This window comes from Strigops habroptila, chromosome 4 (assembly GCF_004027225.2).
Source record: "Strigops habroptila isolate Jane chromosome 4, bStrHab1.2.pri, whole genome shotgun sequence".
Classification (NCBI taxonomy): Eukaryota; Metazoa; Chordata; class Aves; order Psittaciformes; family Psittacidae; genus Strigops; species Strigops habroptila.
In genome coordinates, this window is record NC_046358.1 from 69,488,357 (window position 1) to 69,515,959 (window position 27,603).

The 27,603-nt window shown below is 49.1% G+C and overlaps 1 protein-coding gene across 6 annotated transcripts; it reads right to left on the reverse strand.

The window, feature by feature from the left end:
- Positions 1-971: 971 nt before the first annotated feature.
- Positions 972-27,453, reverse strand: UBN1 (ubinuclein 1). 6 transcript variants are annotated; one of them, XM_030482107.1, is made up of 18 exons: positions 27,364-27,453; positions 26,562-26,978; positions 25,403-25,489; positions 24,349-24,444; positions 23,921-24,055; positions 23,303-23,406; positions 20,490-20,928; positions 17,222-17,292; positions 15,864-15,993; positions 15,515-15,633; positions 14,901-15,029; positions 13,835-13,978; positions 10,777-10,827; positions 9,587-9,629; positions 8,048-9,265; positions 6,232-6,484; positions 5,848-5,937; positions 972-3,367 (listed from the first exon to the last, which is right to left on the reverse strand). In XM_030482107.1, the coding sequence occupies exons 2-18, from the start codon at positions 26,799-26,801 to the stop codon at positions 3,315-3,317; spliced, it is 3,402 nt and encodes a 1,133-aa protein (XP_030337967.1). In that variant the 5' UTR covers positions 26,802-26,978; positions 27,364-27,453; the 3' UTR covers positions 972-3,314. The 6 variants fall into 6 exon arrangements, with proteins under 6 accessions (XP_030337967.1, XP_030337970.1, XP_030337971.1 ...); XM_030482110.1 differs by lacking the exon at positions 5,848-5,937; XM_030482111.1 differs by lacking the exon at positions 13,835-13,978 and having other exon boundaries at positions 979-3,367.
- Positions 27,454-27,603: the final 150 nt, after the last annotated feature.

A 27,603-nucleotide genomic window follows, 5' to 3' on the forward strand; every position in this document is an offset into this window, starting at 1 on the left:
GAAGTTGGGTTTTCTTTCTTGGTTACACAATCTCTTTATCTTTGGCTTTACAAGAAGATGCCACTTCAGAGTCAAAGTTGAAAACCGAGACTGTTCATTTTAGCTGTTGACTCTTTTCCAAGAGGGAAATCGCTGGAGCAGCATTAAAGCTGGGACTAATAAGCATTAGATGGGAGTCAAGTGCACTAAGGAATGGGACCTGCAGCTGCCGGAAAACAGGGAATCACACAGGGTTGGTACCAGGGGTTTCCACATCTAGAGCACATTCTTTTCCCTCAAATTTCAGCCAATACCCAAACCCCAGTAAACTGGTAAGGATTGGACTGTGACAGGACAAAGGGGAATGGCTTTAACCTGACAGAGGGGAGATTGAGATGAGACCTTAGGCAGAAGTTCTTCCCTGTGAGGGTGCTGAGGAGCTGGCACAGGTTGCCCAGAGAAGCTGTGGCTGCCCCATCCCTGGCAGTGTTCAAGGCCAGGTTGGATGAGGCTTGGAGCAACCTGGTCTAGTGGAAGGTGTCCCTGCCTGTGGCAGGGGGTTGGAACTGGATGGGCTTTAGAGTCTCTTGCAACCCAAACCACTCTGTGATTCTGTGAAACTCTGCTGTCACCAGAAGCAGCTCTAAGCATTTACTGCACATCCACCAGGCTCTGGGGATTACCACCATTATTTTACCTTCGTGAATCAAAATGTCCTGCAGGATCACACCGTTGCTGCAGGGGCTGAACCTCACGTGTTCTTTCCAGCAGATGTCAACTTCAAGCACCAGCAGGAGCACATTGTATGAGAATATGTAAATCTACCACCACCATGGCTAGAAACAGAGCTGTAGTTTACCTACTGCATAAGAGACTTTAGTTAAAACAGTGAATAATTCGTTAATCAGGAAACAGGTGATCAAGAGGTGATCATCCAAGCTGAAATGCTTAAAATAATGAAACTAGAGGTAAGGAGATGGGGAAAAAAAGCATTTTGGAAACTTTGAAACAATTTATTCAGTTGTTCTGTACAAGATGAACAGTTTGCATACCACCCCCACCATCTTCAGCAAGACAGTTCCAACACGCTAAAAAATACCACAGTAACCTGCAGCTCTTACACCCAAAAGGAGCTGCTGTCTGAAGCACATGCCACGGGAGCGTTGCAAGTTGCCTCTCAAGGCAGAGATGCCAGAATCCTGGCTCCCATCCACTGCCGGACCTCTGCACAGTTCTGCCTTGCCATGACTGCTCCATCTCATTCACTCATTCATTATAGCATGTAAAGAAAAAATATCCCACAGAAATTCCACCAAAGAAACATTTCCCTGAGGCAAGAGGCTTCGCTAAATTCCTAGAAGGAGGGCATTCTGCTCCAGCCACGCACACGGTGCTTCCCAGCAGAAGCAGTCAAGTGAAAGCAAAGAGAGGGAGTAGAACCAGTACCTCAAGTCACTGCTGAGCGTCCCTATCCTGCAGGTATCCGAGCGCTCTGTCAGCTACCAGGGGAAGTTGAAGATGCAAAGTACCTCTCAGGATCAGGCCTTCAACGGGAACCATGCGACATCCACTGCTCAGAGTCCATCATAACTGCTGTGCTTAGTTTTAAATCTAGTTCTGTCTTTGGCTCTTTTGCTACAACCTAAGTATTTTCTGTAAACAAATTTTAAATCTGAGCTGCTTATTCTATTTAAATACAAACAACGCACTGGTCTTGGGAAATTATCTATCAAATCAAATTGGAAACAGTCAAAACCAGGCAAAACTAAAGTAAAGATTTGCTGGTATACTCCGTGTCAGCATCCTTCCCAAAGCTCCCAAAGGAAGGCTGCAAGCTTTTGCTTGAAATACCAGTGAAGGCCATGTGGATCAGCACTATAACTGCACGATTCAGATCTGGCGGGGGGAGGCAGAGGGGGGGGCGGGAACAGGGGTGAGCAAAGGCAGACGGGGGGAGAGCAGAAAATCAAACCCCACAGAGCTTCGCTGGATCCACAGCCTGCCCTTAGCAATGCACTGACTGAAAGGGTGCTCAGGAGAAGTATTTTAGGTCTGAAAGTTAAAAATTCACAAGACAAGACACCCCCCAATTCTAGAAGGTCCCATTCCTGCAGCTGCAACAGGCACGTGATCCTAGAGCAGAAGTCATCAAGGAGAGTAGTGTTATTCTCTGGAATTCATTTGACTAGTAGTGACCTTGGTTAATCTAAATCATTCCCTCTGCCCACCAAAGAGATTCTAACTGGCGACCCTAGGAAAGAATGGCTTTAGGGGTGGGTCTGGAACCCACCTGCACGTCCTCAGCTACAAACTTGGTGCTCTTGCTGGGTTTGGTGCTGTGTTCACAGACACCAGGACAGCACTGAAGTCCAGACAGAGCAGCTTTTTGTTTTTTTCTTTTTTGATGTGCAACCATAAAAAGCTCTATTAAATAAACAGAATACATTTTAAATACAGAATGATTAAAAAAAGGTTAAGGAGCACACAAAATACGGCTGAAATGTGTGTCGCTAGTCCATTCTTGCTCCACCATAAAAGGCACTGGAATTATGTCTTCCTATACATGTGACATGCTGAGAAGTGTCCCAATCAATCCAATGCATTCGATGGTAATGAGGATAAAACTGAGCAGGAAAAAAGCATCTCTTTGGAGGAAAAAAAAATCCAAAACCCAAAAGAAGTAGAATTCTCAAAGTCAATGACTGCATCTGAAAATGTCTCTCTAAAGAGTCTTCCTTCTCCTCCAGAGGGGAACATCAGGTGGTTCGTTAGATTGACCACACAGGAAATGTTAAGTCCTCCAATGAACTGTAGCAGTGTTTTATAGTACAATTGAACAGTTCCTCAAATGTCTTCAGAAAGCACTGGCAGTGCTAGAATTATCCAAGTAAATCCAAAGCAGAGGAAAGAAGCACCTTCCATACCCTCCACTGGGAGACCAAGGAGGTAACTGGACTTGGAGGTACTTGGCAGATACAGACAGAGGTGGGTGAGAATCCCCTGCAAGAAGCTGAGCCACCCGTGTCTCCCTGCGAGTTCCAGCTCCTGCCAGTGCCAGGGAATGCATGAAGGGCAGCAGCAATAAAACAGTGCTACAAAATGCATGTCTCATTAGGGCATGGCTCAAGGTGGCCCTTGTGCAGGGCTTAGCTCTGAGCGCCTCCGAGCCGACACACCAATGAGCTCCTCATTGTGGTTCAGTCTCCAGTTGTCATGAGGGAAAAAAAAGAAAGAAAGGAAGGAAAAAAACCCAAAGACACAGCCGGTATCCAAAGTCCATGACCTGTCCTCTTGGCTTTATCCTATGCATGCTATAGCTCCCCTCCTTGCAGACGTCACAACTTGCGCTGCTGAGCATTGGACCCTTTGCCGTGAAGCTGAGAAGCATCTGAAAGAAAAGAAAACCAAGTGGAAAGGGGATTGAGCATCAGCTCCACGGAGCGGCGTGCAGCTGGGGCAGCCAGATCCCTCTGCACAGGAAGACCTCCCTCTCCCTTCCAGCTCCAAGGAATTGGGGTAAGAGGATGTGCTTGGAGACATCTCACAACTGGGAGCAGCCCTGTCTCTGCACCTGAGTTAGGGACATGGAAGCACTGAGGGTCTCCTGTGGCCTCTCAGCAAAGGCACCACAGCATAGATTCAGATTGCTGGTTGATAGCTACCCTATGCCCTTCTCTAAAAGCCACCCTACCACGTCTCCCCATCCAGGAAACTAGAAATAATGTGGTACTGGCTGCCTTGCATCTAAAGGTGGTTTGAAATAACACCGTTAGTACACCTTTGCTGCTGTAGTGAAGGCTTTCGGTGCCCACTGATAGCAACAGGAAACAGGAACGTAACCTCTGAAGTACCGTAAAGGAACAGAAGTGGAGAGGAAAGAGAAAATGCACTGAAGAGAGGAAAAGGAAGGAAGTTTAAGGAAGCAGAAGTTTTCCAGGAGCAATTAAAGTACCATCAATGATGAACAAATGGGCATACTGAGATGCACAGTTAAGCGGCAGCGGCACTGAGCAGTGTAGCAACAGCTTCTTCTCCAGGACAAGGACAGTCCATTCCATGCAAGAGCTCAGACCCAGCACGTCACATTTCTGAAGCGAGCAGTCAGAACCATCACCACAGCACCAGCACACAAGCACCTCCCCCAGCAGCAGAGACAACACACAAGCAAGCACTGACTGCTCCTTGGTCAGGTGCCATGTGGCAAATGCTCGAATAAGCATTTTCATGTGATACATCAGCATTTGTATTGCATTTGTAGCAACCTCCCAACACACCGGAGTCTTCACAGCTTTCAGACAGAGCAATGTGGCTCTGGCCACCTGCTTATGCAGCCAGGCACAGTTTATGCCCCAATATAAATTAATACACTTTAAGATTATGGTGGTCGCTTCAGTATCGACTGTGTTCTTTTCCAGAACACCATGACTGGTAATATTCACAGAGATGACAGCATGAGGCTCAATCTCTAATCTTTATGAGAGAACTCCCAGTGAGATGGCGGGTCCCTGCTGCAGCTCTCTCAATGATCTGGTTTTCTTCACTTACGCTAGTCACCTTTTGTCTATTCACAGCTTCTGGCACTACATCCTGCTAAAGAGCAGGAGGCCATCAAGAAGTTCTTTTGTTAGAAGCCCTGTAAGCAACAGTGAAGTAACCACTCTAAACTCCCTCAGCTAATGAGACAAAAAACTCCTCAGTGACACAGAATACATTTCACAAGCCATGTTCAAACTGAAATCAACCATCTCACTCTCCAGTAACTGAATTTACAATCAAGAAGGGGCCGTCACACCAGCAATTGCTGCTAGTAGCTGCTGCTTCTGCTCTACCACACTGGAGCAGCATAACAACCCACCTGAGACCAACTTCAGCCAAAGCAGCAAAGACAACAAATTCTTTCCATCTCCCCAGTGCACAGCACTCGCTTCTTTCTTCAGCAAAGAGCAGCTCCACAGTCGAGGGCATTTCAGCCTATGCTGGCCGTGGGAGGCCACCTGAACTCCAGCACATCTAACGTAGCAGTAGCACATCCACTCCTAAATCAGGCCCGTATTCCCCAGGGAGACAATCCAACAGGAACAGGCACTAAGCAGCACTGAACTGCACTGAAGTGCTGAAGAACACTTGTTCAAGAAAGCAGAAATAGTGATTACCAACAGGGAAAGCAACTCCCTGAAGCAGATAAGCCCAATGTGCTGGCCCTGCATTTCAATTTTCCAAGTACTGCATGGATCCCCCTTACGTCCCTCCTTCCTCCACAGTGCTGCTTATTTATACATGAGCACAGCCCACCAGGCAGGACTCCATTTACAAGCAGAGAAGGTGTTCTTCAGGTAACTCTTGGTTTATGCATTGCTTCTACAGGCACCGCACTCAGGCTTAACTGCAAAATCATCCCATTGTCAACACCAAGTAAAGCAATCTCCACCTACACCATAAACTTGGTACAAAGGAGACGCAGGCAATTAGCTCAGTGCACAGACACAGGGCATTCTGCTCTGACACATTTTATGTAGGTCACCAGTAACAAAACTCTACATAACCCAAATATTCATTCCTGAGCAGTCCTGGCAGACTATGCATAAACTTCACAGCTTTAATCCTGGCTGGATAGTTCTTCACCACGACACAAGCAGCAAAGCTGAGTACCTCCAGGAACCAACGCTTGCTGTAAGCACCAGGGGCTCCTCATTCCAGCAATGCCCAAGTTTGCCCTGGCTAACGAAATAGGACCTCGGGAAGGCCATTTGCTTTAGTGACAACCACACTGGCCCAGCAACCACTTTGCTTTCACCCCTAGAGGAACCATCTGCTGAGACAGAGGATGGCTCAGGAGGCAGGAGACAACGCGACCGACTGACAAGTTACCTGGCAAGCTCTGTGGTAAATGAGTGGACAGGGCAGAGTGTGGGAGTGGCGCGGCATGGTGGGGGCTGGAGTGCAAGCCAGCTAGAAGACCTAGAGAGAAAAACAAAGAAAGGACAGGGGAAAACAGGAACAAATACGCATTGAAGACAGAAACAAGCAGAGGAGCTGCCTATAGCTCAGCTTCCAGCTATTGGGATTTCTGGGTTAGCTACAGGGACATGCCAGAGGTTCTCCAAATGCAACTGCTGGAGATACAAATGCATGAAGCAGCAGCAAGAGAGATGGGTTGGTCTGCAATGGGTTAACGCAGCAGAGCACTGGTGGTGGAGTTATCTGACAGCACAGGCACAAGCAACACACACATGTGACCAGGAGGATACTCACTGTGGCCAAGGCCATGGTGGAAAGTTCCTGGAGCAGGTCCCGTAACTATTGCATCTTTTGATACTCCTGCTTTTGGGGAGGAGTCTGAACTGAAGGAGATGACATGAAGAGGGAAGGAATGAATAGGAGAGATAATACCTAATGGGGTGGAGCTCAGGGCAGCTGGCAGCTTTGGATTGCTGGACTTGTAGGATGGAGCCAGTACACTTAAGGAGGAAGAACTTGTTAGCAGCACAGCTCCACTAGTTCCTTTCTGAAAAGCAACAGAAAAGGTCAGTCAGGAGTGGGAAAGCCAAGGCATAGCATCATCCATACTTAAAGATCTGCAAAACATGGAGCACTCAAGAATTCCTCCTTGCAAGAAGCACCTTCCCAGCCAGAGTCCAAGAGCTGCGAACCCTGGAGATGCCCAGGACACTCGCAAGCCAGCTGCTGGATGCTATCTATGCTCTTCTCAATGGGACTGTACTGGATTAAACTCCTGCTTCCTTACTCTGCAAGTGTGTTTCCATTAGGCAGAGGAAAAGCCTGCGAGTTCCAGGGAGGATGCTTCCTACTCCCTTTTGGCAGCAGATCACTGCTGATAACTCAGGGCACCAAGGTTTGGTGGACCCCTGCAGCCCAGAAGGTTGAGGACACCACAGGGGAGTGCTTTTCAGCTCTCTATCTCAGTAACAATCAAGGTACATGGGTTGAGCAGCATATGGGTTTCACGGCCATTTAAATACATGCATTTAATTGCTCAGCCCTTTCCATGTGCTACCAAAGGCAGGTATGAACAGCCAACAACAAATAAATACGGCAGCGTTAGGAACGGCCTCAAGCTGCACAGGGGAGGTTTAGACTGGATATTAGGAACAATCCCTTCCCCAAAGGGTGGTCAGGCATTGGAACAGGCTGCCCAGGGCAGTGGTGGAGTCACGGTCCCTGGAAGTGTTCACAAACCGTGTAGACGAGGCCCTCAGTGACATGGTTTAGTGGTGGCCTTGGCAGTGCTGGGGAATGGTTGGACTTGATGATCTTAAAGGTCTTTTCCAACCTGCTTGATTCTATAATTCCTTTTTTGCTATAGGTGAAAATTAAGGCACTTATACCATTAAATCCAATGGCTGAAGAACATGAGTCTGTAGAGGTAACCCAGGAGTCATTATAACCCCATGAACTGTCAGACCCTGAGTTCCACAGTTTGCCACTGAGCTCAATTCCAAACATCGCTTCAGCAGCTCACACGAGTAACGGGGGAGCAACAGGAAGGAGACAGAGAGAACCACCAAAGCTGGGCAGGGATTTAAGTTTATAACCCAGAATCAGAGATTATTTTTTCTATAGGTCAATCATGAAAAAAGTGGCAATACTACTACAATTACTTCCAATAATTTAAGGAAGGTTAAGCTTGCAGACCCAATTCACAGCAAACTGATCATTATCATTTTAGTTTACACAATGATTTCTAGCTCTCATGGTGACTTGCCCTACTGCACTTCCTCCTGACCCAAATGGGAGCTCTACTGCTCCTGTAAGTCTCAAAGTCAGGGCAGGAACATTCCACAGCCTATGCAAAAACTGCAGTCAGGAGGGTATTTTGCTTAGTAGTTAGTTTAAGCTGAAAATGAAAGCTGGAATTGTGGAGTGCAAGCCCTTGGCGAAGGCCAGGACTTCCCAGCCTAAGCAGCCAAGATCCAGACAGTTAGTCAGGAATTTCAGGAAATTCTTCTGAAGTCAGTGCTTTACAGCAGGTCTGAACAAAGGAGGAGGTGCCTGACACAGTGCCACGCGCTCCCCTGGCTCGAGGCTGGCCCAGCACAGCCCCGCTTACCGGCACAGAGGTAGAAGATGCGGTGCTGCTAACAACAGCTGGCTTGAGGGAGGAGGTCAGCAACTTGGCCACCCCTTGAGTGCCCCCACTAGAATCTCCATTTGAACCTCCCGGAGGTGCCACCAGAGTCAGCTTCTGTGAAACAGGTGTCTTCTTCACTGAGGAGCTTGAGGACGGGCGGCTGGATGCCTGGCCCGAGGAGGGAGTCTGCACGCTGGGCAGCAAGCTCCCAGAGGAGCAGCCCTGGTTTGTAGAAGCTCCAGATGAGGAGCTGCTGGAAGAAGCTCCATGCTTGGAGAGAGAACCAGAAACAAAGGGCGATTTGTAAGATTGTCCTGAAGAGCTAGAGCCACTAGAGTGCTTTCCTGTGTAGCTGAGAGATGATGAGGACGAGACTGGGCTCTTGTGGGAGCTGCTGGAGTTTTGGGTGCTGCCTGGTGATGCAGAGGAATGGAAGCTCTGAGCTTTGGTTGATGACTTGACCTGTTGGAGGAGGGAGCGCTGGGGCAGTGGGGAGGAGGACTTGGGATTCTGCAGTTTGACAAATGGAGCTGGGGAGGTGAATGTTTTCTGCAGCTGGCTGCCTGAGTGAAAGACCTTCACCTGAGAAGCCGGCACTGGCGTAGAGGTCTGAGAGCCGTGGCCCGGCCGGACTAGGCTGTGGTGTTTCTGTTTAGCCTGGTGTGCATCAGGAAGGATTTTGCTGGGGGAGGCTTGGCAGGAGATCTCTTTGTAATTAGAGTTCTCTGACTTTTTGTCTTGAGAAGACTGGCCCAATGCCAGGGCCTGCTCAGCCAGGAAGTTTAGAGGAGACTGGAGGGAACCAGAGGATGATGTAGGGGAAGGGTTGGACTTTGGAAACGTCCTCTTCTCCTCTGAGGATGGGATCTTCTCTGGTGGAGCTTTTGGAGCTCCAGGAAGAGTAAAGTCAGGGCTCCCTCCTGCTCTGCTGTTCAGCACAGCCAGTTCCTTAGAGACTGCTTCGAGGGAGGAAGTGGGATTATGAATTAAGTCCTCATCCAAGGAGTCATCCATGAAGGTAGCGGGAGTGCCAGTGCTGCTGGCTGCCTGGGCTGTCCCAAGGGACAAGAGTTCTCTGGTTTGGGCACTGATGCCCAGAGCTCCTCCCTGGGGCTCTGAAGACAGAGATAATGTGCTGCTCGAGTGCATCGAAGGAACAGAAACTGACATCTTTTTATCTGGCTTGCAGGAAGATTCCTGGAACAAAGGTCACAAGAGAAGGCAGAGTCAGAACAGAGGCAGGGTTTCCTGCTGGAAAGGGAAGGGATCCTGGTTTGGGGATAAAAGGCAGGATAAGCACATTCTGTGCCTACCTGCCTCTCTCCTAGCTGTTGCTGCCATCAATTTTAGCTGCTCTTCTAGTTGTTTTTTCAAGGCCAATACTGACTAGAGTTATTTCACAGTACAAATTCATTGTATCTAATGTATACATACAAAGCTCAAATACAGGATTTAACACAGCAGTCACTTGACTCTTGGTATATGTCAACCATGAGAACCAGAAAACAAAGAACTCACCTTCACTTTCACCTTAGTAGAAGCTATAACTTTCTTCTTCGACCTGTTTTGAGGGAGACAAAAGAAACAGTTTCACTGAATGCCCACAGGGAAGCATCCTATGAGGGAGCACACTTGGGCCCTGTTAGTGATGATCCACTGAGGCTTTTGCAAAGAACCAAGGGAACAGAAGCAGCATCTCAGGTTGCTAGGATCCAAAACCACATCACATTTGGTTGCTGCTCTAGGAAGCCCCGACTCCCACACAGGGAAATGAATTAGGGAGCGGAGCAGAGTCTTGAAACAGCAGCAGAGCAGTGAAAACACTCAACAGACACATCCTGCAGCAGCTCCAGGGCTCGAAGCTACTGCAGGAACGCACTGCTGGCCTACCTACAGCAATACCCAGAGAGAAACTGATACAGAGACTGGTTTGGAGCAAAGTTACACATTTCTTTTAGGTTCTTGGAAGAAGTCAAGGATGAAAAAGCATCTGCCAAATTCACAGAAAATAGAACATTTGGTCTGGTCAGATGCAATCTCTGGTACAAGGCATCCCTGAACTGCTGTAATGGTATGGCTGAGGGAAGGATGACTCTATGCTCTTTCCTACTGTTCCTCACACTTCCCACAACTTATCCAGTGCCAAGAACAGGACTGTCTCTCCAACAGACATCAGCCTAAGTCTGTATAATCACCTATTATAGCAAGATCCATGAGACCCTTTGGCACCTGCCAAGCTGGATCCCGAGGGCACTCTTGGTTTGCCACCCACAAGCCTGTTACACCCATCTTCACTACCTTGAGCTCATTGCACCCCTCCTTCAACCAGGCAACAAGAAAGAGGGAATCCAGAATCAGAGCGACTGAACAGGCAGCAATAATCACACTGCTTGCACCACTCTCCATTTTACCTTCATCTGCCTCCCAGGGACTAGCAGAGACTCCAGTCTCCTAAACAAGGCTAGGAGGCAACCTGGCTTCAACATTCTTCTCTTTGAGCTTACTGTAAGGCTAAAGCACTTCAGGAAGGCTGTTGTTGGGAGATGTCACACACGAACAACTACCCTTCCTAGACCTCCCCAAATGAAGCAGCGCCAAACTATCTGATGGGAGCCAAGCAAGCTCTGGTGCTCCTGTGTGATCCACCCAAGCCCCAGGGAATGGAGATCACCAGTTATCACTCCAAAGGAATGCTGCACGATACTCACAGGACTGATGTGAGGTGTCCATGTACACGCCTGCTCTCCTTAAACAGTGTCCTAAGAAGGGAAGAGAGCAATGAGAAGTGATATCCAGCAAGACCCAGTAGAGCAGCTGGGATCACTGGAGACAGAGCTGCACAGCACAGCAAGGGACTTTGTGAAATTAAAATCACAGAGAGCAAACAGGTATTCATCCCTTTCCAAGGAAGATCCTCCTGAACTCCCCCACACAATTCCCTCTCTGGAGCTATGCTTGTAGGCGCTGGAAAGGCCATTAAGGCAGTTGTTGGTCAATAACTAAGGAAGAAGCTCTGCCAGCTTGAAAAGCTGACAGCCAAATGGAGAGGCAGCACAGTCATTCAAGCTGGGCATTATTGCTGCCATGGATCACCCAAGAGCTGGCAGATCATACAAGAGCTCTTCACCAACTTCAAGGGAGAAAGGTTACCTTCCCCTGCCTCAAATAACATGGATGAGAAGCCGCCACATGCTGCATCTCTGCTGCCTTCACATCCCCAGCAAACAGCCGAGGTGACTTCTTCAATCAGCACCACCATCTCTGTAACAACTGACTAACCACCACCAATAAACAGAGCTTCAGCCAAACCCCTTTATCCCTGAGGCCTTATCCCTGAGGCCAAGCAAACCAGGATCTCACACAAACACTATTTCACCTAAACCAGCTGCCACTCAGCTGTCAGGGTGAGATGCTTATAAATACACCTTCAGTGCTGGCATGTGGAATACACTTCCCATCTGCTGCTAATAGCTTGACAAAGCCTTTTGCCGTCCTTTCTCTTTTAAAAAGCAGGCTTATTTTAGCCTTATATTCCGTTAATCACCTTTTTGTGCTAGCTGAGAAAGCATGGCAGAGCCTCTCTGAACTCATAGGCAAAGTTGCTACTCTGTCCATCTTCAGGTTCCTCTTAAAGATGAGCTTCTATGATGTGATGACAGTGACTCAAGCTGACTTGTCCATAAAGCTGTTCACAGTTCTCTTAGTGTTGCCAATCCCTCCTCTCCCCTTCCATGTGGCTGGCAGTCTACCCTGTCTTTAAACCACAAATCATAGAATATCTTAAGCTGGAAGGGGCCCATATAGATCATCAAGTCCAACTCCATCAAACCCCAGCAAGAAAAAACATTGTCCTTGGGCCACTGGAAAACCACCAGGAAAACTGGTTTTATTCAGTCATTCTGTAGTTAACTGCACTGGAAGGCCCTTCTACATTGAGTCCAAGGTGAGCAGCTCTGTGCCTAAATACTTCACCTACAAACTAAGGGTAAAAGACTTCAATTTCCTTTTATTCAAAGAAAAGAGTCTTTCAAACTTGGCAAGCTCAGATCCTCAAGCCAGTAACATCTTCATTAACTAAGTAGGAATCTCCACCCACTTCCTAATGCCATCATTCAGCTCCCATACACTACAACACCACACTACAGCCATGCACATTATGTACTTCATGTGCCCAGGCACCTGCAATAAATGGCCATGGACTTTTCCAAACACGTCTGTAACATGCTACTCACTGCTCTTAAGAACTGGTACCTACTTCTTCCTTTAGCCCCCATGAAACCCAAAAAGCAAATTCAGCAGAGAGAAGACGACAAGGCTGCCCAGCTCTTTAAATGCAAAGAGATGGAGATTCCAGCAGTAAGACTGTGCAGTTGTCCCTTCTTTAAAACTATGGAGCAAACCAAAGCAGGCCAGGAACTGAAGACAGTCCCAGAATGACCCTCTGCAACTGCCGGCTCAATGGCATGGATGATGCAGGGTATGAAAGAGCAAGAAACAGCAGCAAAGACACCAGATAGGGTACAGAAAACCATACTAATTCCTACTTACTCTGCTGACTCTCTGATGTGTCCAGTACAAGTCCATAAGCCCCTAAAACTTTCTGCTTTGCTTTCTTTTGGGAATACTCTAGGGAAGACTTCCCAAAGAGTCTGAAAAATGTACCCTTTGTGAGACAGATTACAAAGTGACCCTTTGTAATAGAGAGTCAAGAAACCACAGGCTAGTCAGCCTCACCTCAGCCCCAGTTCTACCTTGTAACTTGTCACCACCAGTGGCATCCATCAGAGGTCAGTACAGGGGCCAAGACTACTCAACACAGTCATTTACAACCTGGACTACAACATGGCTGCACTCTCAGTAAGTTTGGGGGTGATGTGAAAACAGAGGGAGGGGGAAGAATATGTTGGAGGGCCGGGCTGCTGTTCACAGGGACCCTGACAGGCTGGAGAAAGGGGCAACACAGACCTTGTGAAGTTCAACAAAGCCAAAGGCAAAGTCCTGTAGCTGGGATGGAATAACCCCAGGCAGCAACATGGGCTGGGCACCAACTGGCTCTGTAACAGCCCTGCAGAAAAGGACCTAGGGGTGCAGAGAAGAACCTGAGGGTCCTGGTGGACAAGTTGAACACGAGCCACTGCTGCAAGGGTGTACTGCTGAAAGCAAACTGTATACTGGCAGGTATTAGGCAAGAGCACGGCCCACAGTTCAAGCACCTAGTCCCCTCTGTTTAGCACTTGTGAGGCCACATCTGGATACAACATCCAGTTTCAGGGTCCCCACAATACAAGAGAGACATTGACAAACTGGAGACAGCCCAGAGCCACTGTGATGGCTGAGGAACAGGGACACATGACAGACAAGGAGAGGTTGAGGGAACTGGTTTGCTTAGCCTGGAAAATGTGAAGACCAAAGAGGGATCTAAAGGCAGTCTTCCACTACCTAAAGAGTGTGGGGCACAGGGAGCCATGAAGAAGATGGAGCCAGACCTTTCTCAAGAGTGTCAAAAGCAAAAAGAGGGAATATTCAGTTCAGTACAGCAAGAGGAATTCCGAGCAGAAGCAAGAAAAGATTTCATGAAGAGTGATGGAACAGAGGTCCAGAAATGCTGTGGCAATCTCCACTCGTGGAGATCTCCAGTACTCCACAGGACAAGGCCCTGAGCACTCTGATCTAACTTTGAAGCTAGCCATTCTCTGAGCAGGGGCAGGACCTTCTGAGGTCCCTCAGGACAAGGAATCTTTGGGGTACAACTTGATTCTTGCTCACCTGGCCTGCATCCAGCCTTTTGGCCAAAGGGGCTTCACCTCTCCATCTAGGAAGGTCTTCACATAATCCTCTAGAGACTGAGCCTTATTCTTGTCAAGGTCATAACCATCCAACTTAATCTTCACCAAGTGGCAAAGCAGCTCCCTGAAGAACAGGAAGATTTCAAATACAGTTATGTGGATTAAGTGCCTCCAGATGGAGGTCATTCTGCTTATCCAGGGCTGGATAACCACACCAAGGCACGCCTGGCTCCGCACAACACCTTGCTTCAGTAAAACCAACCCTGTGCTGCCTCCACAAGAAAGAGGAAGGGAAAAGCACATTCCCTGCTCCATGTGTGCACACACATCCATGTGCCAGGGCAGAAGAGCCATGTTACCCTTTCCCATTTTAATCTCCTGAACCAGCAGAGGTACTAAACCAGTGACATAACCAGTGACATAACCAGTGACACCTGTAATTGTGGCACTAACAACCACAGAACTGAACCTCTCTGCTGACCTCTGTACTGAGAGGCAATGAGAAGGCAGGAAGCAAAGCTTGCTTTGTTCTAAATGAATCAGCCATCTATGGAGCAGCACCCCAATTTGTTACAGAAGCAGACAAAAAGGACAGCCGGATTGAGTCTCATTATCCTTTGTCACTCTTCCCTTCTCCCAGCACTCTCTTTCAGAGCCCTGGGTGCAATCCCCAGGAGCTGTAACTGCTTTCACAACTGGAATCAAGTCTTAGTCAGAGTCTAGTCTGTAGGATTTCAGCAATTCAGCTGAGTTCTTTCTTTTCCCAAAGATCTGTCCCTCTCTTTTGGCCTCTGCGCAGAAAGTTCTTTGCACTTCTCTCAGAGTTGGCCTGTGCCTGAAATCAGCTGAATTTTGCAATATATATAAGGGTGAGATTTAATCATTGGCTTCCATAAAGAGCAGAGTCTGCCACAAACCTCCAAGCTGACTTACTACAGATGATCAGCGCTGCTCTGAAAACAAGATACAGACACCAAAATACTCCACTTCCAACTGCACAGAGTAAGACAAGTCACAGGTTCACTTAGTATCTAAATTATGCAAACCTGATTTCATCATTCCATTGAAACTTCTTTCGCGGTCCCACAGCGCGCTTCCCTCCCTTTTCTTCATCCTCTTCATCATCAGAACAAACTCGGTCTCGCTGCTCTTTGTCCTTTTCCTCTTCCAGCATTCTAAAATGGAGACAATGTGGAAGTCATTGTCCTGGAGGTTCAAGGAGAGGGTTAAATATCTCTGAACAACACTGTTCAGAGGTCTCAGTAGTCAATGGTAACACACACATGGAAAGAGGGCCCAAATCTCTTGCTTTGGTTGCAAGCTGAGCCAAGTGCTCAGGGTTAAGAAATCTCCCAATATTGTGAAATAGAGACCATGGGACTAACCCAGCCTTCCTCTTCTCAGACTGCCATGTTCCTAAAGGCACACCCCTCAGAAGTGAAACACCAGCCAAATTCTGGTTCCATCAGTGCTGCTGCAGTTGGCATTGCCATGGGTAGCACACAGACCACACACAGCTTGATGAGGCCAACTAATGCCCATCAGCAATTTTTGACTACAGAATAAAAACAGGTTGTAAACTTCATGAGAGCAGCCTCCAGGTGACATGGAGCCTGCTGAGCAGAGCTGCAGATGTACAACAAGCAATCGAGGGGCTTACTTGGCAAACTTGGCCTGAGTATGGGCTTGGCATTCCTCCTGGTACTTGGCCATCTGCTCTGGCATGGCCCTTCCAATGGCTTCCTTTAGCTTCTGTAGAGGTTCCTTCAACCGACCACCCTAGAGCAATCACCGAACAGACTGATGTTCCACATGACATCTTCCAGCCAGGACACCCAAACCTGGCAGGTCAAGACCTGCCCAGTCCCAAATCCACATCATCAGATGCAGGGCCTGAACTGTGCTGGCTGGAGGGCACCACCCCACCACAGAAGGTAGACAACAGCTGTGGTCTGGAGATCAGGGGTACCTTGCACACAAGACAGGGCTGTGCTGCCAAAGCCACTCACCTGCTCATAGAGATAAAGCTTACGGGCACGCTTGACCAGAGTGTCCTTGCTGCAGGGGAAGAAAGCAGCCAGGTGGGCATAAACCCCCGACCGGATCTGGCTGTTCAGCTCCCGGGTCTGCAGCTCGATGCTGAGGAACAAGACAAACACAACACTGAGCAGGGACCTGGCAGGGGTTCTCTGCACAACATAAATGCAGCCCCGATGCAACCTGAAGAGCTGGAGGCACGGAGAGACGGACAAAGTACAAGCCACATGCATGATGGTTCTTCAGGTTTTCAAACAACAGACTTAAAGCCTTGTCCCAAGCTACGGCTTTTAATCTGGTTTCAGAGGATCTTAAAAAGGAACAAAAAGATGTCAGCAGCCTCATTTATTCTGCAGCTCTTCCTGGCAACTCAAGTGCAGGAGCATCAGGCAACAAAATGAGGGGTACGCACTGCTGGTGTCAGAATCTACAGCAGTCTAACTCAGGAGAATACAGAATCCAACTTTATCCCTTGGGCTTGAACTTACCTCCCAGAGAGAAGATCAGAGGTGTGTGTGCTAAACCCAAATACACAATTACATATCTTAGGAGAGCAGCTCTGTAAGCCACCTCTCAGTGTCACCAAGTGTAAAAATCTGGAACTGATTCTACAGCGAAGTCATACAAATATAAATCTCTTCTGAATGTGCTTAAAGTTTTCAGTTTGACAACGGATGACTACTTGTGCAGTCAGCACTGGAATGCTGAAAGGTCGCAATCAGCACTTGAAACATGAGGGAAACAGACTCCCAAACTTCCCTTCATCAATTCCCTTCAAGTGCCTTGATAAACCTTAATGAAATTAAAGCCTCTGTGTAAGTATTATTACCCTGTGATGATCACAAAGCTGTGTGCATTCAGCAGCCTTCTCCAGGCACTTGAAGAAGAACGAAACCATTATCAACGATTGCATGAAGCAACACTGGCATTCTGTAACTGAGGGACATATATATATGTATATATATTAACTTATATATGAATATATTCTATAACTTCAACAGCAAAGAACATGCCTGACATTTCTGACAGGGAGAGAGTTACTGTTCTCATATCAAGCTACAGTCACAGATCAAATGACCAAATTTAAGTATATGGATATCAAGCATCATCTTGGGACCAGAAGGCCTGGATATAGCCCCTCCAATATTCTCCTACCTCAGACATATATCATGCTTCACCTGAAAGTCACTTTCAGGAGACTTTCATGTTATTCTAGGCATGTTCTGTGTGGAGGAACCCCACAACTCCTGCTAAACCTGCTCCTGAATTTACCAAAAATGCTTTACCTAATATCCCCCCTTTCCCATTCTTCTCTCCCAGCAGCACTTACTCCAGTATGATGTTGTTGATGTCCTGAGTGAAGAATCTCTGTCTGCCTTCTCCTTCAGCAGCTCTGGCAGCCTGGACATTAGGAAATAAAACAATAACACAAGGCACCATCAGTTCCCAGATACAGACACACACAAGCAAGCAGCAAGGGCATCACCAGCAGAGATAAAGATATTATTCCACTCTGCTCAGAGCTTGTCAGGCCACACCTGGAATACTGTGCTCAGCCTTGGCCCCTGCTATATACAAAAAAGATGTGGACAGGCTGGAGAGGATCCAGAGAAGGGTCACAAAGATGATCCAAGGACCGGGAAGCATGTGTGGAAAGGCTGAGAGAGCTGGGCTTGTTCAGCACTGAGAAAAGGCGGCTCAGGAGAGACCTTATCACCATGTTCCAGTATTTAAAGAGTGGCTACAAAGAAGACAGAGACCCCTTTCTACAAGGAGTCACATGAAAAGAAGGAGGGGTGATGGGCACAAGTTACTCCAGGGGAGATTCTGACTGGATACAGAAGGAAAATTTTTCCCAGTGAGAACAACCAGCCACTGGAATAATCTCCCCAGGGAAGTGGTGACTCCCCAACACTGGACACCTTTATGATTCAGCTGGACAGAGTGCTGGGACACCCAGTCTAGGTCATGCTTTGGCTAGAAAGGCTGGGCCAGATGATCCTTGAGATCCCTTCCAACCTCATGTTCTATGATAATCCAGTGGTTTTTAAACCACTTCAGAGCACAGTTTTATTGACCAAACTCCCCAGCTACCTGCTGTAGATGGGCTAAAAGCTGCCACCATGGACAGGCAGAAAAGAGGTTGTGTCCCTTCCTTTTTGCCTCCTCAGTTCAAGTCCAACCCTGCCATCTGAACTGGTAAAACCACATCCTGCCCACAGACCTTCCCACTCTGGATTCTCCTGTCCAGATGCGCTCAAGCCCCTACACTGGAGTAAAGGTTTCTTCATTGAATGGGGCAAAGGAGATGGCTTGGGCGCAACTGGCTTCTTTGGCATGCTTCCCACAGGGGGAAGGGAGTTTAAGGGCATGGTTATAACTTCACATGAGAGCTGTTAAGACTGAGTAATGTGAGCATAGAGCTTCTCCCTGAACAGGAAAGATCATCCTAGTCATGTTGAATGCGGGTCAGGGATACTTATCGCCAGGCTTTCTAACCCAATCTGGACACTAAGCCAAGAAACTAACAGAAAGAATAGCAGCCCTAGGGGATGTTCCCAATCAACACGATGGAAACTAAAAAGAAAATAATGAATAAATCCTGCTCAGGAAGCTTCCTGAGCTATGACTGCAGCACACACAGTGCTGCCCAAACATCACACCCATGAAAAACATGTCCGGGGGGAATAATTCCAAGAGCTGAATGAGCAGAAAACTGCCAAGAGTTTTCAGACTCTTCTGAGTGGGGCTGTAAACAAAACTGGGATTGACCACAAGGCACCACATCAAGTTAGTGATTCCTTGCATGGGAAAGGAGACCAGGAGAGAAGGGCAGGGCCTGATTCTGAAATCCCTGATTTAAGACTCCAAGGTTGGGCTAGGAAGTGATTGATTTATGCCCAGAAGGGGCACATTCCTCTCTGTCAGCAGCCAGTCACACACAGCTGTGATATCAAAGGAGAAGGCTCAATGCTAAAGAGAATCCTCAACAAGAAGGAGAGGGTTAAAGTCAAATCAATCCAAGTAGAAGAGGAAATGCCTGGAGGCTCCATTTAACTCAGGAGATGCTCCCACGTGCTGGAATGAAGAGTCCTCAAACAGAGGACTGGCACCTCTTCTTTCCCACTTGCAACAGAGCTTATGTCCCAGATTCCTAACTGACCAGTGGCTTCAGTTTGTTAAATCTTTATTTCTCCACCATAGTTTATTTTCTTGACATACACAGTTCACCAACAAAAGGCACGGCAGCAGGAAATCTGTGGGTAGTGTGTTATTAGCCTATCTTGCAGCAACATAATTTACTTGATATCATGAGAGCCTCCATAACATTCTCCTTTAACTCAGCTGCAGTTCAGGAACAGCTGTTTCAGAGTTTTCTCTTAACAGCCTGAATAGCAAACAGAAACCCATGAAGAGACCATTCTTTTCATCATCTGTGGCAATACTTTCTTCAATTCCTCTTTCTCTTCCATAGCTCACCACCATACACGCTTCACATTTCTCAGCAGAACACAGATCTCTAACAGAAGCTTATCTTTAGTAACAGGAGTTATTAAGCAAGAGCTGCTCAGGTAGAAGGTGCTGTAAATCCATGTGCCCTGGGAGGCAGAACACAAACCACTGCACAGGCCTGAGAGCACCATTTACAACTTACAAATCAATGTTTCAAAACATCACTAGTAGCAGGAACAAAACATCTCAGCATTTGACAGACTGACGGGGACAGCCCTCACAGCAGAGAAGCCCCACAGCAGGCCTGAAAGCACATTTCTTTGACAGGCCAAGACAGGGTTTCCTGACTGGCACCGGGTGCTTCCCAGCTCTTCCAGAACTGCACTTCCCAAAGCATCACAACATTCTGGAGAAGGTGGGTGAGTCCCACAGGAGTCCAGCTGCAGGAGAAGCTACATGGCACCCTTCTAGAAATTAATATATTCCACTCCCTAAACAATACCCCAACACTGAGATGTTAAAGATGGGTAAAGAACCCAAAATGCCAGTGATGCAGCTCTGAAGCTTGTGTTTCAGGAAGGCATCTGCCTGCATATGACACAGGAAACGCTTCTAACAAATCCTCAAGCCCCATCTACAGGGCTTCTCATGCCTTCTCACGCTGCAGAACAGGTAATGCTTTCCAGCTGCACCCACTCATTTCACACAGAGAGCACCCCACACCACTTCATACACAACATCCTGACTGTCAACAGCACATTAAAACCATTACACTGGAATTTGTCCTTCAGCCTCAGTTTGCATTTTAAGTCAATTCATTTTCAATTGACTTTGGAAATTACGTCTGGCATCAGATCCATACTTTGCCAGGAGAGGTAAAGAAGCCATGCTGCCAGGTGGGATATTGAGTGTTACATTCAGTAGGTAACAAGGCCAAGGAATCTGACACTCCCTGACATGGGTGTTCAAGAAAGCAACTTGGCCGTAAGAGAAACGTGGGTGACACAAAGGTGTGATCCCACACAGCACTGCAGAACACCCCCGCTGGAGAATGCTCTCCCATTCCACTCTGGGGGAAGCCACCCAAACCCAGCAGAGCTGTCCCCTCTCCAGTAACCCCACAATCCCACAGCGACCTGCCCTACCTGAGCCAGTTCTTTGATGCGTTTCTCCAAAGGGGCTGGGAGGCCGTCTGGCAGCGAGGGCGGTTGCTTGAAATCCTGCTCCAAGCCCGTCCCTGCAGGATCGCTCCCGTCCTCCATGTCAGGAAAGGGGCTCCCTTCCGGGGACTCGCTGAGGAGCCGCTCCAGGTCGAGGTCAGTTAAGGAATCCATGGCAGTCGCTGCCTGAAGCAGGTCATTGTCACTGGCATGGCCAAAGAGCGAGAGCAAAGGGTCAGCCATCGCCTCCGCCTCCCTTGGGGCTGAGGGTTCTGCTGGTGAAGGAGTCGCCACTTTCTGCTCTTCATCTTTTTTCTTCTGAGCATCCTTCTCCTTCTGAAACCTCTTCAGCATCTCCTTGACACTAAGAGCTCCAGAGTATTTCTTTTTCTTCTTCTCCTTACTGGCATTTAATGCCGTAAAGCTGTAAACAGAATAAGGAGGAGGAAAGGGAACTGAATACAAGATGAAGGGGCAGAGAGGAGACCTTCAACCCAGCTCACTTCAGCCAAAGGCACCAATCCCTCGGGAAGGCTCAGCTCCTTTACCAGTGTGGAAATATTACTAAGCATGATTTAGAAATCAAACTTGTATTTGAAAATGTAGCATTGTTCACATGTAACAGAAAGGTATAACATTATATGGACTTTCAGGGTAAGGGGCGACTGCACCTGGTATGCAAGGAATTCACCCCACAGCAGTTCCCGTGGCAACACTGCTTGACGGAGGACAGGGCCGAGTGGAGATTCTGTGGCCAAGCTCTGTCATAACACAAGCAGAGATGGGAACTAGGTGGTACTAAAAACTGATAAGGACGGGTAAGCTGCACACTTGCTACCCTGAGCCAACAGTCTGTCATCTTTTGACAAAATGTTGTCCTTTGTGTGAACTTTGCTTCATTTTAATACAAAAACACATCTCCATCTCCAATGCTACCCGCCTCCAAGGTGAGACCACCCCTCCTCGAGCATGCTCTTTGAATTCTTTCTGGTATATACCTTTAAAAGCGAAGCGAGAGAAATTTACACCAATAATAATAAAGGTATGTACGACTAGAGTCACTCAAGCTCCACCTTGAAGGTGAAAAATAGTATAAAAATGGCCCAAGGAAGGGGGAATGTCAGGGAAGACATCATCCAGGACAAGTCAAGGAAGATTCCATCAGCAGATTACCCTTGACTCCTGGGACCGGTCGACGGGCTGGACCTTTCTTCCCCCCATAGGGACGCCTTTGGGTAAGACTTGCACTGTATCAAGTGCTTTCCTGGGAAAATTAGGAATCTCTATATAGAGTCACTTTCTGCTTTTATATTTTGAAGCCAGGCTGTGTTATTCATAACCTTGTCGCACGTTTGTACAATTCACAACTCTATTATTTGCACGTGCTTTTTGCAGACAGTGTATTTATCACCCACCGGCAATCCATAAGAACCTGTGCCTGTTGCTTCAATAAAATGCACTGCTGAAGCAGCTGACTGCAATAGTTTTCTCACTGAACGCGACCAAATCCTTTAAGTGTGGCTGTGTTCCTGAGCACGATGAGGCTGAGGGTGCAGTGCGCTATTAGGGCATCTGGAATCGTGATTGTTCAATATACTGAATGCGACCAGACTGACAGTGGTAAATTGGGCATCACTCAGAATCTAAGCCTAGCCGCACCCAGCTCTTCTAATATCTGAGGACCAGCTGGAACGCAAGGGGGTTTATTTTCTGCCAAATTGTTTTGTCTCTTAATGCGACAACCAGGAAAAGCATTCTACTGTCTCTTCAGGTGCTCTTAAGGTCCCTCTGCTTGCTCAGCTCAGAGAAGGCTGTTCTTCCTCACGGCAGAGAGGTGATGGAGCTAGAACCAGCACAACCAAGCAATGCTCTTATTTAGCTACATGCATTATTCCAGCATCGAAGATTGGGAAATGCACAACTAGTGCAGAGGAAATAAGGCAAGAGTGAGTTAGTATGACAACAGCTATGACAACAACATTTTGCCTGTTAAAACCAGGAGAGCAAATTCCTTTTCCCTGCTGACTATGAAGGAATCATACGCTGACAGTACCATGTCAGACATGGGGTTTGGTGTTGCCAGAAAGCATATCCATGCAGGAAAAAGGAAATCCCAAAGAACAATTAAGAAAGAAGGAAAAAGACAGGAGGAAAATGTAGGAAAAGAGACAAAAGCAACAGATACAGACATTGTAACAGAGAGGCCATGCAGACCAAAGCAACAGAAACAAAGAACTCAACAAGACAAATAACCACTCAGGTTTATAGCCTGAGAGAGAAGCAATACAGAAGGGTGATCACTCATCCAAGAAATACTTCGGGCAGGAGCACAAACAATTGCCAGCGAGAGCAGCAACACACAACTTGCCTTTCTGCTGTGTTCACCCAAAGCCTTCTAACCTCTTCCTCCCCACTAGCCTGACCCTCGTACAGCTCTGAGTTCCTGCCCTTCCTGCCTGCCTTTCCTCCCCCGGTTTTGTCCCCATAATCATTATCCTTCCCCTGAGGCTCTCCAACCCCTGTGCCAAGCATCGGCGCCTCAGCAGAGCTCCAGGACATGCCACCACTGCTCCAGTGGTGCCCCTTGTGCTCACACACCATTCCTGTGGAGCTCTGCTCCCTCCCTGATCCAGCTGCCTCTTGTCACCCACTCTGGAACAATGGGGCATTAGGGGCTGGTGGTTCCACTGCTCACACTCAGGCCACCTGCACTGCAACAGGTACCACTGCAGTGTGACAAATGGCACCGTGACCCTGAAGCAGGGTGTCCAGCAGCAAGCACTCCCTCCCCTCCTTACCCAGCTTTGGGAAACTTGGACTTCTTGGATTTCTTTTCCTTGTCATAAGAATCATCTTTCTTCTTCTTCTTCATTTTTTCACCTCCGTCTTTCAACTTCCGCTTCTGGAGAGGGTTAAAACCAAGTCATGACCGAAGTGTCTCCTACAATGCTCCCTGCACCCCAGAGCCCAAGAATTGGAGACCAGTCCTTCCCCACTGGATACATGAACCCAAACCCCACACGTGGTCACTATGACAGGGGGCTGCTGCCACCTCTACTCTCAGAACCAGGCAACACCACCAGAATCTTATCCATGCCAGGCATCCCTCATTTTACTGTCAAATACAGGGACAGAAAGGGATTTCAAGTGCTCATCCCTATTCTGTCCACACCAATTCACAAACCTTGCCCTACTTTGAAGGTGCACATACCATTCATACAGGAAATACAGCAAAAATTCAAGGCCAGCTTGGATAGGGCTTGGAGCAACCTGGTCTAGTGGAAGGTGGCCCTGCCCGTGGCAGGGGGCTGGAAGCAGATATGCTTTAAGGTTCCTTCAACCCAAACCAGTCTGGGATTCTATGAAATCCTCTGAGCATTAACAGTGGAAACAACTGAGAAGGGTGCCTTGCTGACCTTGGGACACTTCTTCTTCTTTTCTTTGACATAGTCATCTTCAGATTCAGATGCCTGGCGAAACTGCAGCGTTCCTGAGTTGATGTAAAACCCTCCATATTTTGTAGTAAGCGAAGCCGGAACAAGCTCATCGTACTGGAGATAAACCAGAACAATCCATTAGCACTGTAAGCAGCTGAGCTACGGAATGAACTGCACGATTTGTGCTCCCCAAGAACAGATGGGCTGCGCACATGCCTGGTAACCAGCATTCTCCTGCTGGGAGCTTCCCACAGCATCTCCCCTTACCTTGGGATCTCCCATTCCCCTGGGATCTCCTGTTCCCAGCCCTGGCACGCTCCTGGCTCACTCCCTGCTCTGGTTCCCCCCAGGTGCCAGCTCAGCCCCAGCAGCACCTTTAACCACCCTCCCGATGCCCCCGGCCTCACCGCTTCGGAGTTATCGATGAAGGAGTCGGACTCATCGTACCCGTACCCCATGTCAATCAAGTCCTGAATCCGGTCCTTCCTGCGTCTCTTGCCACCCTAAACAAGAAAAGATCAACAGTATTCAGCCTCTTTTCCAATTCCCACGGGAGAGCCCCGGCACAGGACACTGACACTGACTCCAGCACAGGAAAGGGAACAGGATCTTTTGTGCTCTGAGCAGCAGCAGAATCAGACCAGCAGTAACTCTCACCATGCTGTAGCCTCAGGATATGGTAAATCCAGGTTTAGGCCTTGTCATACAGAACCAAACCAGTGCAGCCAAACGAAACAAAACACTGGGCTGCCCAACAGATAATATGCCAACAGCCTTTAGGTCAAACTGGGTCTGTACTCCTTCCACACTTCTGCCAGTGCAGGGATGGAGTGTTCTTCCAGAACTGCTACACAGTCGATACAAACATGGTACTACACACATCAAACTACACACATCAAGCACATGAGAGTGACCCACACGTCTGATCTGCATCACAAGACAATACAACTCACTACCCAAAGTGCCAGCTGTAAAGCAGAACGTAGTTTTATTGCCACCTACAGAAGTAAAGGGAGGGGAAGAACAGGGAGGAAACAAGCAAGACAGATCTGCTTCTCTCAGGCTATGCAGCCAGTGCTGTCCTGAGGGCAAGAGACTCACCACATACTGAACTTAGAGACTTGACAGAGTGCATCATGCCACAGCCACCAGGCCTAGAAATTCATTTTTGCCTAAGAAGATTAAATTTTATAAATTACAGTAAGTTATTTGCCACTACAAGCAAGAAGGTTGTTCAACTTCATCAGACTCATCTGATTGAAGAATGTAGTGGAACTATTTTTGGGGACCACAGGCCTGAGACAGAAAAGGAACAAGAAAACAGCAGCTTCAAGCAAGAAACAAGACTGCCAGAGAACAGGAAGGTGGGAGCCAATGGCCATGGAATGAATACTACAGGCTGAAAGCTGAACAGCACTGCCCATTCTAAGGGATAACAGAAGACAAAGAACAAAAACATACATATTTTTCTTCAAACTTCCTCGCCAGAGCCTCTACTTTATGCCTTTCCTTTTCGTCATCATTAAAGGGATCAGCCAGGTCTTTCTTCTGGAGAAAGAAAAGAGACAAAAGCATCACAATCAACCCATCACACTGCTGCCACAATCTCATGCAGTAAATCCATCACAACCAGAGCAACCAGGTGAAGCCCAGACACATCAACCTTCAGTACAGTATTTAGTATTCTTTAGTATATTCACTAACCACATAGACAGTGGGATCAAGTGCACCCTCAGCAAGAGGTGTGTGCTGCAGTTGACACACTGGAGGGAAGGGATGGGATCCAGAGGAACCTGGACAGGCTGGAGAGGTAGGACCGTGTGAACCTCGTGGAGTTCAACAAGGCCAAGTGCAAGGTTCTGCAGGCTGGGGGAGACTGGATGGAGCAGCCCTGAGGAGAAGGACTTGGAGGGGTTGGTCAATGAGCAGCTGCTCCCCAGGACCCGGCTTCAGTGAGCGCTTGAGCCCAGAACCCCCCGTGTGCTGGGCTGCACCCCCAGAGCGTGAGCAGCAGGTCAAGGGAGGGGATTCTCCCCCTCTGCTGCGCTCTGGGGAGACCCCCCCTGCAGTCCTGATCCAGCTCTGGGGCAACAACACAAGAGGGACGTGGAGCTGCTGGAGCAAGTCCAGAGGAGGCCACGGGGATGCTGCGAGGGCTGGAGCAGCTCTGCTCTGGAGCCAGGCTGAGAGAGCTGGGCTGGTTCAGCCTGGAGAAGAGAAGGCTCCTTAAGGGGAGACCTTAGAGCAGCTCCCAGTGCCTGAAGGGGCTACAAGAAAGCTGGAGAGGGGCTTTGGACAAGGGCCTGTAGGGACAGGCCAAGGGGGAATGGCTTTAACCTGCCAGAGGGGAGACTGAGATGAGCTCTTAGGCAGAAGTTCTTCCCTGTGAGGGTGCTGAGGTGCTGGCACAGGGTGCCCAGAGAAGCTGTGGCTGCCCCATCCCTGGCAGTGTTCAAGGCCAGGTTGGACACAGGGGTTTGGAGCAACCTGCTCTAGTGGAAGGTGTCCCTGCCCGTGGCAGGGGGTTGGGACTGGATGAGCTTTAAGGTCCCTTCCAACACACAGGATTCTATGATCTTCAGCTACAACATAGGTCTCCACAGGCCATGAGGATGCTCACCTTGTCTCCCGAAGAACCACCTTTTACTTTCCCTCGACAACTCTTCAGAAGATCTGGGTAGAAAAACTCAGGACAACGTTTGTGATCTGGCTCAAAGAGGGTGAGTGTGATCCGAACGGCAGTGGCAGCCGGCTCTGCATCCTGGGGCTGCTCCGCATCGTCCTTCCGAGACCTCTTCAGGAAGCTGCTGCTCAGTGGACCATGGAGAGTGGTGAACGAAACCCTGTGGGGCTCTGTCATGGCTATGGCCAAGTCTTACCCCTCCTCATGGCATAGTTCCCATCGCACCCGAGGAGCTCTGCCCCAGTCGCACAGGTACGGATGTCACCAGCTGGTTACGGGTAATGGAGCACATTGGAAGTGGAACGAGTCATTTAATTCTCAAGTGTTCTTGGGAAACAACAGAGGCCCCGCTTGCTGCAATCGGTAGAGAGAAAGACAGAGTCAGCGCCGGCCCCGGGGCTCCCGCCGCGCTGGCAGCCCCCGCGGGGCCGCTTCTGCTCGCCCCAGCGCTCCGTTCCAAACGGCTGCGGGAGGAACTGCGGGACCCCACCGGGGATACCCCCCGGCCCTGTGAGTACCACTCCGGCCCCGCACCCGCGGGGGGCTGCGCGGAGGCCGGGTGCTGGCTGCGCCGCGGAGCGGGAGCGGGCCGCGGAGCTGCGGCGGGACCCGGGCCCTGGCGCTGCGGGGAGACCGATGCCGGCGCGCTGAGGGGGCGCGGGCCGCAGGGCTGCGGGGCCCGGCGCCGAGGGGAGGCGGTGCGGGAGCCGGTGCAGGGGCCGGGCCGGGCCGCACTCACCGCTGCCGCTGCCGCCGGGCTCCCGGGGCCGACTCCGAGCCCCGCTCCCACGTCACGTGCGGAGGACGCTGCCCTCGCGCTGAAGCCGCGCGCCCGGCGCCCAATCGCGGCCGGCGCCGAAGCCACGCCTCGGAGGAACGGCGCCCTGACGGCCGGCCCGGGCCACGTGACGAGAGCGGACCAATCCGCGCCCGCGGTGCCGCCCCGTCCCGGCAGCCCTCGCGCGGCGGCGGGAGGCAG